The sequence below is a fragment of the Filicampus tigris genome, chromosome 11 (assembly GCF_054856515.1).
Source record: "Filicampus tigris isolate MCC_2025a chromosome 11, RoL_Ftig_1.0, whole genome shotgun sequence".
Taxonomy (NCBI): Eukaryota; Metazoa; Chordata; class Actinopteri; order Syngnathiformes; family Syngnathidae; genus Filicampus; species Filicampus tigris.
Window position 1 is genome coordinate 4,203,792 of NC_141227.1, and position 11,318 is coordinate 4,215,109.

Genomic DNA, 11,318 nt, shown 5'->3' on the forward strand with positions numbered 1-11,318 from the left:
TTTGCTCAGTGATTCAGTAACGTTTGGCAGCTTTGTGTTTTTTCACATAAAGCCACTATCCCACTTAGGGATGAACATTTCCGACTGTTGGAAGGTAGAAAAATACGCGTTCATGTCAGGGTTCGTTCAAGGTCGCAAATGTTCACAAAACGTTTCTTGTTGCAGGGGAATTTTGAACATGTTCACATTTCCTTGTGACAAGAAAAATCACCAACTGTTGACGAACGTTTTGCGAACATTTGCAACAATGAACGAACCCTGGCGAACTCTGACCACAACATTTGCTGGCTTCGATCACAGTCGCAATTGTTCACTGCTCAGTGGGATAGGGGCTTAAGTAGGGTTCCCAGCAAGATGGAAGATGGAAATTTTTCTAACCCCACCCCCCGCTTATAAGATACTTCTAGTTGGTTTTTCAAAGGTTGGAATGTTTTTTTTTTGTCATATTGTGGTTTGGGAATGACTACTGAACATAATCAGGTAACTTGTTGAAGAAAAAAAAAAAATAGGGAAGCAATTTTTTAAAAGCAAACGGAGACTCTGGATGAATTAGGCATTAGAATGTAGCAACAGGACATACACGTTGTCTGCCTCTGCAAACATTCTGTGCATGGATATCACAGTCAATAGGTGAATTTGCAGACAAAAAGTAGCTTCAGCATTCATTTCTTGTGTTTCAGTGACTCTAAAGAGTCATGATTGTCCCACCATTCAAACGCAAGCCTTGTAGCGAGCCTTTATTGTCTTGTCTAAACCAAAGCATGGCATGTGTAAATTAGTCACTGAACCTTTCTGATTTATGTAGACAAAGGCAAGTTGATGGACGTTGTCGAATATCAACAACACCTTTTGCCTGCAGATCAAGTATCTAGTTGAGCCATTCCTGGTTCCCCCAAAAAATATTTGAGCTCCCTAAAGAAGTGAGGACACCTTTCACCAACTTCAGAACGATTTTCACGAATGAGATGATCAGGCACATTGTCTACCACACAAATCTCTATTCTGCTTAACAAATGGGAAATCCAATCAACACAAGCCTTGCAGAGATGGAACACTTCCTGGCTATGTTACTATTCATGGGAGATTTTGAATTTCCTGCCATTGAAGACTACTGGGCCATGGAATCACGTTTCCCCGTGATTGCAGAAATCATGCCACGAAACCGCTTCAAGATGCTACGTCGTTTCATCCAATCTCAACCAGCAAGTTGCAGAGAGCCCCGATCGTTTCTACAAGATCCGCTCACTGTTTGACATGTTGCGAAAGCAGTGTCTCGAAATCTCATCTACTTTCAAGCAGGAAATCTGCGTCAGTTCATCCGACACAAACCTCGTCGTTTTGGCTTCAACATCGGCTTCGAGTCGGGCCAGTACCTCTGGACTCATCCATGACCTGCTACTCTACCGAGGATCCTCCACCTTGTTCAACGTCACACTAAGTGAGGAAGAAAAGAAGCTTCTGCTGGGAGCCAAAGTGGTGTGGACCATTCCTGAGCCAAGACTGTTGTCTTTTGCGACAAATATGTCGTATGGGACAAATACGCGTTACACCCTGTTCAAGGATCTAGAATCAAGTTTTGGTGTGAAATGCATCGGCACAGCTCGTGAAAAGTGCACTGGTGGAGCTCCCTTGATGAAGGACAATGAGCTGAACAAGAAAGGCAGAGGAGAATATAACTACAGATTTTTGTTATTTGTGTCCCAAATAACCCGGAAATGTAAGGAAAAAATGTTTCAATGACAATTTCTTGGTCCGGTCATTAAAGGGTTAAATGTCAGCCCATTCGCAGTTTCAGTGTTTGAGGTACAAAATACACAAACTACCTTGCAAACAGCGATGTGAAACCGCTCATTTCTATCCTTGATTACAGTTGAATAAAAATGTTTGAAATTAATCAAAAAATGTATGTTAATAAAATGTTGAATTATATTTGTTGTCAGTGCCAATACTTTAAAACTGTCAATTTAAAAGCAATGAAAAATTGGTACCCAAAAAAACATTACAATAACACTCAACTTAAATTGGAATAACTTAAATAATAATATAATGGGTTCAAAATCACAAGTAATTTTAAAATAGGAAGTAGATAAAACGCTATATACACTCATTTGCCATTTTACTTAGCAATCAATTACAAAACATATTTTCAGACTTTTACCTTCATGCAAGACTTGACTCCTACCCATGCTGTAAACAGGCTTCCCAACGGAAAAAGATTTATGACCCAGAAGCACCGTATCAACAAAAAAACACACATTTCCTTGTTTTGTGCTGTTTAGTATATATTAGAATGGATACAAGTATTTTTGTCCTTAAAATTCTGTACACCACCAACAAAAACGATCCAGAAAACATTTATTTGCTTATTTTAACTTTTTTTTTTAAATTAATAATAAAACAACCAATTGCACTTAAATCTGAGCTCAGTTGCAAACATTTTCACTGACCGTCTAATTGATTGTATGTGATCAGGCAAGGCACACCTATACATGGTACCATAGTTGACAGTAGCAAACCATGTGTTGAAATCAAGGGATGTGTCTATAGACTAGAATTCAACAATTAAGTGATCCACGTATTTAGTACAGAATGGCATATGAATAAAATTGTGTCGGGGAAAAAAGTTCAAAAAGGAAAAAATTCTGACTAATAAGTGTTCTCAGTATGCATGATACCTGATGAAATCATATACAGCAATGTAGGTCTGGCAACATTTCAATTTTTTTTCTTAGCTTTTTTTGGCAATGTATTTCCAATTTTACCAGGATTGTATGTGGATGACAGGAGCATGGTGATGAGTAGCAGAACAGGGACAAACAAGTATGGGGCATATATGGCAACAAGCGTCCAACGTTCCCGCCATGTCTGTGGGCCCCGGGCGCTTTCAATAGTGTAGTCATGAAAAAGGATGTGGGAGAGAATTGGGATCAATGTGGTGGCGACATGCGTGGAATAAATAATTGCCGGAGTCCTGATCCAGTGACAGCCCCCTGCAAGACAGGAAACACATTTGAGCAAAAGGTTAATTGACCAAACTACTATGGGGCAGAGCTGCAGCTGTTGATGTGTATCAATGTATTTGTCATCTCTGATTGACTGAAAATCTACAGCCCCAGATGACACAATAAACATCTCTTGGTCAGTATCTGTATGTGAAGAAGATAATCTCAAGGTCACAGGCCATTGATATGCGTTACTGAGCAGAAATCAGATGCATACCAACACGTTTGTCAGTAGAACTCTAGTTTTTATTTGTGACAGTATACCGGAGTAAAAAAATGGCCACAAAAAGTAAGTTTAGTTATATTTCTCAGTGGAAATTTTTGTTATAGAAATTGTACAAGTATCGCAAATGTACAAAAGCAACTTCCATGAAAGTCGAAAATCTGAACTTTTCAATGCAACAAATCTAAAAGTAGTAGAAGACAAAAACAGTAGAATAGCGGAATAACACACACTGGAAACATCCATCCATCTTCCACTTATTCGGGGTTGGGCCGCGGGGGCCATAGTTTTAGCAGGGAAGCCCATACTTTGCTCTCCCCAGCCACTTCATCCAGCTCTTCTAGGTGGATCCTGAGGTGTTCCCAGGAAGACATACTGTAGTCACTCCTGTGTGTCCTGAGTCGTCCCCAAGGCCTCCTCCCCAACAGGGAGGCATCCTAACCAGATGCCTGAGCCACCTCATCTGGCTCCTCTCAAAATGGAGGAGCAGCGGCTGTACTCGCAGATGTTCCTGGATGACTGAGCTTCTCACACTATCTCTAAGGGAGAGCCTGGACACGCTGCAGAGGAAACTAATTGTGGCCGCTTTTCCAGGTCTTTGTTCTTTTCGGTCACGACCCACAGCTCGTGACCATTGGTGAGGGTGGGAATGTAGATCAACCGGTAAACTGAGACCATGGCCTTTTGGCTCAGCTCCTTCTTCACCACGACGGGACAGTCACTGTTGACGCTGCACTTATCCGCCTGTAGCTCTCCAATTCCATTCTTCCCTCACTCGTGAACAAGAGCCCATGATACTTGAACTTGGGGCAGGGTCTCATGCTGACCCGGGGAGGGCATTCTAGAGGGATCAGAATTAATCGGTGAATTGATCACTAATCGAATATCAAATTAAGTTACAACTATTATAAGAATTGAGGAAGAGCCATTGATTAACTTAAAATTGTCCAATTCCTCAGAATTTAGCCTCTCAACAGTAAGTATTCTCTGATTTCTGTAGTACTTCATGAAAGCAGACTGATTATCTTTTGTTTATTTAAAAAAATACGTTAGCAAATATCAGATTTTATTTTGGAAAACAATGCCGAACCACTAACTAAATCTGTTTCAAAAAGTTTGATGAGTACAATATCAATCCCTCTTGAGGGACATTTCTTAATTGTTATTTAGCTGTTGTTTTGTCAATCACTGAAAAATAGTAAATAAACAACATCTGGTTAATAAACAGTAAGCGGGAAAAATGGTTCTGTAATACACTTTAGTACAAAACTAAATTATCGATAGAATAATCAATTTTAAACATTCGGTAATGACAGCCAAAGGGGATCTGACTATGGATGTTTTCAGAATAGGTGCTTATTTTTGTGAGAGTTGGATATCACAGTTTGACGCCGCCAACAGAATCAGATCATCTGCAAAAAGCATTCCATACTGAGGCCACCAAACCGAATCCTCGCTAGGCCTTGGCTGCGCCTAGAAATCCTGTCCATGAAGGTAAATAATAGAATGGGTGAGAAGGGGCAGCCTTGGCAGAGTCCAACCCTGACTGGAAATTAATCCAATTTACTGTTGACTAAACTCCTACACAGGTCGTACATGGACCCAACCGCCTGCGTCAGGGGGTTCAGCTCCGCATACTTCCAAAACAACCCCCCCCCCCCCCCACAGAACCGCCTGAGTGAAAGGGTTGAACGCCTTCAAACTGCCATGCACCCTCAAGGACCCTGCCTCGGGTAAAGAGCTGGCCCACTGTTCCATGGCCAGTACGAAAACCACACTACTCCTTCCTGACAGACCCTCCTCCGCAGGATCCCTGAGTAGAGCTTAGCAGGGAGGCTGAGGAGTGTGATTCCCCTATAGTTGGAATACACCCTTCGGTCCACCTTCTTAAACAGGGGGACTACCACCCCTGTGTGCCATATAACTTTTGGTCCCACAGATGAAATGACGTGCCCCATATTGATATTGACAGCGATAGTGTGTGATGTCAAAATTACGTTCTTGATGCTGATTGGCTGTCACCGACGAGGGATGGACTGGGACCACGTGGGTCGGCCGGAAATACAGACGGGAACTTAGTGACGGATAGACAATGCCCAGCTCTGGGTTTTCTAATGAGGAAAATGGCCGCGCCCCCTAGTGTTCTATCCTTGTTCGGTCGGAGTCACTGGAGGAACAGATTACAAACTCTCCATTGCAAACCATTGTACTTTCATTGCTTATAACATCCAAAAACGGTGATCAATTGGCAGCAACATTTATGTGGACATCCCTACTAATGCCCACTTCAACATATCAAAACGATTAACCTCTCCGTTGGCTGACTTATATGAGAATGAGGAAATGTGGAAGTGCGCAGAGCAACATAGATTTATGCTGGGACGAGCGCACACTACTTCTTTGCAAAAAAAAAACAAAACACTGCTTCTCTGCTGATCACGGTTAGGACGGGCGAGGCATTAAACACCAGTCAGGATATTTACAGACACTGAAGTGGGAACGAGTAGACGTGCACATTAATTTGGATGAGGAATGGCCCCAGTTTTTCGACCTGCAACACGCCCTCCAATTTGCAACGTAACAGCCGAAATGGTTACAATGCGGCCACACTCGGCTGAAAGCACATGCCGCTCTGCAATGACGCGCACGTTTAAGACAGCCCCTGTGTTTGTGTTCGATGAGGTCTTAGCTCACCGTCACACCGAAGCTGGCAGCTGCAAGCGGTGTCGGGACAACGCACGCGACTGCTTGGGAGGCAATCCCACGACATGGAGATTGACGCAGGCTGGACGGACAGTAAGGAGCTAATGTTGTTGTGCTAACGCCTTTTGTTTTAACAGCCTGAAACTAGTTGTTTCTATTAGCCGTCCCATTATCCTACTGTTAGCCGTAGGGAAGTGGGGGAATAAAGATCCATGCTTGCCACTGCCAGTCGTCGTCTGCCTCCTGAGAGTTGACATAAGTTTAGCGTATAGCTAAATGTCTGAAATATAACCAGCGTTCGTGTGCGCATTCCTGCTCTGGTCCGCTTCAGCCTGTGTAAGTGGAGAAGTGATTGCCACGGTATTTTTGATTTTGTGGAGGTGACCATGATGAGATCACGTTTTTTGTCAATAAATCCAACTATTGTGCAGAACACTTTTATACTTTCACAGGTTGAAGTGGACAGGAGCAGTAATGTGCATTTGCATTTTGGTGGCGATCGGCCACCGTTTTAGACAACAGAACTGACAAAGCGAGCAATATTACCAAGCTTGCCTCCCTCCTGTGACTGCTGAGACCGAAAAAAATAACAAGCCAAGCTCCAAAAAGGGGGGTGCCAATTTGTCGTAAAGCTAATCACAAAAAAGATGTTGAATTACTGCAGTCTTTGGGGGGGGACATCTTAGTACTGATGTCATTTTTACATGCAAACCTATTATATAAGTGCCAATGTTAAGCTCATCCAAGTGTCCCTTTAACTGCCTGCAACAACAATGGAGACTTATTTTTTTTTCTTTTTCATGTGCCTTCCCTGCAGTAACATTGTAATCACAGGCATAGTCTGCCCTCTAGTAGTTCAACACATGTAATACCACGGATTATGCCACAGGACGCCCATTTCACTGATGACTGACAGAAACACGACCAGCCTGTCTTGCATGTGTAATCATACCATTAGACCATTAGCCATCTCGGGGCGGCCATTTTGTCATTTCTGTCCACTGAAAATTACATCACAACTGCTCAGGGCTCAGGTAACGACCAATCACAGTTTAGCTTCAGAAAACAGGTCAGCCGTGATTGGTCGTTAACTGAGTCCACAGCAGTTGTGATGTAATTTTCAGTCCACAGAAGTGACAAAATGGCCGCCCCGAGAGATGGCGTGGATTAACTCTTATTCCAAAAATGCAATATTTATCGGAATGCCTTCTTATAACTAATGGGCCTGCATAGAACATATTCTTGAAAAAAATAGGTCTGGGTTGACTTCCGCTTTAACTGACAAACTGGTGCGACAGCAGGCAGTGAAATGACGAGAAGTACCGATACTGTTTATTTTCTCTTGATTCTGTTCCGTTTTAATCAGCAAAGTTGCTGCCGTGTTAAAACGCACTGTTAGGAAAGAAGTCTCAAAAAAGGACTAAGCAAGGGCAGCGGTGGATTTTAGTCCGGCCCACTAATCGTCCCTCATGCGTGTGACGTGGTCGCGAGACTGCCAAAGTTCATTTCAACCGACTCGGCGAATTGGGCAAACAACAAAAATTGCCGTTGAACACTTCAAACGCGACACCAGTTATCCAACTGCGCTGGAGATTTTTCAACAGCGCAAGTTCTACTAGTACGACAAGTGATGAAACCCAGTAGCGCGAGCAGCGTCAGAGCCAGCACACCGGCGAGTGACGCCAGCATGTCCCTCGTCGCTGCTGGAGGAGTACGCAGATTTAGTTGTGCTAAAGCTAATGCAAACAAATGTTGCCGTCTAGGTAAAGTTCAACAGCTGTAAAAAAAATAAAGAAAGTAAAAACATACCAGGTACAGCAAGCTCCTCACTCACGGTCCTCCAAGCCTGCTCTTTGTTCTTCGTAGATGTCAACAAACCACAACAATAACCCCACACACCGACACGAATTTCCAAATAATATGGCACGAAATACGGGACAAGAGGCCCCTAGGTCCCAACACTTGTGAAAATCAAGATAGAACAATAACATAAAATAAATATGATCAAGAGATAAGAGATTAGTTTATCTGAAAGGAGAATTTCACATAACATGTGAAAAATCACGGTTAAAAAAAGCCAGAATTAGCCAAAAGGCTATTTTTCATCTAGTCCCCAGTTCGAATGTGTGCAAGATGCAAGGCGTCAGAAGGCATGGATTTAGCAGAATGAAAATGCAAGAGGCACACATTCCACATTATATTTACAATGTCATGTTCTACTTGACAAAAAGAATAAGGAGTTTAAGAATAAAGTGTTCCATGGGCAGGGATGGATGGCATGAGGCTATGATGATACAGTTGTGTTTTAGTAGTTGTATAAATACAAAATTTTGTAACCAATTAATAATTGTTTTATTAATACTGATTTCAATATCAATCAAGATCATTGATCATTATTTTTATTTCCATAATCGTCCAGCCCTAATATAATCGTCCCTCCAGGATTTCGGGGGAATTTTTTGTGATTGTTGCGGTCTAAAATGCCTGATTTCGTGGGCCATTTTCCTAAAAGTTGCAATAAAAGTTGCATTTTTTTTTTCTTATTTGTTTACAATCAAGCAAACTTTTCCGACAAATTTTAAGTGGATTTTAACAAAAAGTGTTTGAGAAAGCAACAGATATTTCCAAATGTGTATATTCTTTATTGAAAAATGATATTTAAGCACACATCTCCACCTCAGCATCTGGAGTTTAATTAAATATGACGGCAACAGTCTTTTTCTCAATGTGGCTCCTCAGTGCATCTTCTTTCTGACAGATTGCATCCAAATATTTTTTTAACTGATGATACCATAATGGTAAAGACATAAACAGTGTCATTAAAATCGTGTAAGTTGCACAATTTACATGTGCAGCCCACCAAACTATGTGAATACAAGCGCATAAATGATCCAGTGCAACAATGTGGAAAGTCATCGAGCACAGATAAAGTGATCAGTGGTGCGGTACTTACAATACTATGACAGTTGTGCAGAAGATGCAGATAATCGTTGCACCATTTTAAGTGACCAGTAGTAGTAATTGTAATCCCACTTTGGATATATCAAAGATTTGTTGTAACGCAATGGCAATTAATTAGCGTTACTTTTTTATGCATTAGCGCGTATCCAGAACAGTGTTTGCATTAGTAGTAGTCGACGTTTTGGTAAACTTACCTTTGAGGAAAGCATATGCTGCAATCGGAAAAAATGGTATTTGTAGCAAACCCTCACAGACGATGAAAGATTTGAACCACTCTGGAGGGTGCAGGAGCAGCGTGTCGTTGACCTCCTTTGAATACCACTGGAGTAGGTCTCTCAGCTAGGGGAAAAAATTACGGACGGATATTACACGTGCCGAAGCCACTGAAACATCGAAACCTCATCTTATCACGCTGTACTTACAGCTTGCGGATACAAATATCCCGGTAGAACAGTTTGCAAGTCAATGAATAACGTGATAGGAATGTGCGATATAAAATAGAAGGCAAATATTGTTTCTAATAAACGAATCATCTTCATCCAAAGCAAACAAAAAACACAAAACAAACGAATATAAATAAGTCAACGTTAGTCAAAACCCTAAACAATGTTCACTGAAGTGTACACGTAGGCGAAGTGCACGTAGTGTTCGAGGGCACAAGTTAACAAGTGGACAAATGTTGCACTATAGGAACAGTGCTTGTGACGTCATCGACTGATTATGCCTCTGCGTCAGGGAGCATGGTGACACGGGTTGTTGTTCAAGCAATTTTTATCTTTGAAATTCTATTAAAACTTCAGGAAAGTAGTAGGAAAGTAATAATTGGGCTTGGTCTTCCAGTCGATGAGAGCTATTGCTCCATTATTTTGACTATTTGCGGCCCATGCACGATATACAGCGCATGCGCAGAATATTGCTAAGTACGGCAGCGACACTAGGACAAAATACGTAGGTAACCGAGACCTTTAAACACTGATTGAATGCCACATACAAATGATAAACTTTGTAATTTTCCAATATTTACAGGTGAAGAGACACTTTTTGCACAAGAGTGTTCCTGCAGGATAGCTTAAAACACGCACTGATAAACACGGTTGTAAATTAACTTTTGTGGCTGGTGAAGCTCTAAACATAACAGCCAATCAGAGTTTCCACCAGCCATTTATGTTTTAAAAACCTTTAGCTTCACTGTTTTTATTTATCTCCCTCACATTATCTTTGTTTGTTTCTTATAGGGATGGGCGACACCAGTGACTTGGGATTTGATACGATACCAAGTAATACTTCACCAAATATTGTGTTACCGATCCGAGATTTGATACCGGAAGTGATGTGTTTTTTTTTTTTTTTTCATAAAGCTGCGAACAAAACCACATGTGCGCTGTTGCTGTCCTTGCACCAGTGAACCAAACTACTTCAAACCATTTTGTTACCACTTCCATGTCCTTTTGTCAACAGTGGTGTGCACTCCATGCAGTGCCTACGAGAAGTGGGCCTTCACCCTGATCGTTCTTCATCCAATCAACAATGTTTGCAAATTTCTGGTGGGCGGGACCAGAGCCAGCAGTCTGTTTCTGCCCTTGGCTACACACAGCGAAAATTCTGATTGGATGACAATACAACCTTCCAAATTACAGTATACATTAACAAATAATGTATTGGAAATATCGATTAGCTTGAGGATCGATACTTAAAATTGAGCACTCTGGAATTGGAATATCGAAATTTTGGTATCGATCCGCCTGAACACATCCTTGGAGGCGCTGCTATGGAGATTTCTACATTGACCAACTGGGCAGGGATCCACTTCACTGAAGTCGTCTTCCTGCAGCACGCGCTGATTAGAAACCATGATTAGTGCACAGGTGTGCCTTAGACTGCCCACAATAAAAGGCCACTTTGAAAGGTGCAGTTTCATCACACAGCACAATGCCACAGATGTTGCAATTGCAACATCTTTGATTTGAAGGAGCGTGCAATTGGCATGCTGACAGCAGGAATGTCAACCAGAGCTGTTGCTCGTGCATTGAATGTTCATTTATCTACTATTAGCTGTCTACAAAGGCATTTCAGAGAATTTGTCAGTACATCCAACCAGCCTCACAACCTAAAAAATAGAATCATGTCAAATTTTCCTATTATTATAAAAGCACAATCTAAATAAAATCAGTGGTTGCAAAGACATTTAAGTTTAAGAGGAGAAGAGTAAGAGGAAAAGTATTGCTCTCAAAATCTCGACTACACCTATGCAGCTATGTCTCTGCAGGTGAACAGCAAAACTTGTGAGGATGACCGAATGCAAACAAAACACATTATAATTGAAAATGTGTACTGATGAAAGACTGTGAACATGGTGGAGTTAATGTTTTGGATTTCACTACTCTGAATAATATGTAAATTATTTGGGCAAAACATTTTCTTAAAAATCC

At 41.5% G+C, this 11,318-nt stretch overlaps 1 protein-coding gene across 1 annotated transcript; it reads right to left on the reverse strand.

The window, feature by feature from the left end:
- Positions 1 to 2,338: 2,338 nt before the first annotated feature.
- On the reverse strand, positions 2,339 to 9,700 carry tmem97 (transmembrane protein 97). Its single transcript, XM_086045176.1, has 3 exons — positions 9,312 to 9,700; positions 9,084 to 9,228; positions 2,339 to 2,990 (listed from the first exon to the last, which is right to left on the reverse strand). The coding sequence occupies exons 1-3, from the start codon at positions 9,426 to 9,428 to the stop codon at positions 2,716 to 2,718; spliced, it is 537 nt and encodes a 178-aa protein (XP_085901302.1). The 5' UTR covers positions 9,429 to 9,700; the 3' UTR covers positions 2,339 to 2,715.
- Positions 9,701 to 11,318: the final 1,618 nt, after the last annotated feature.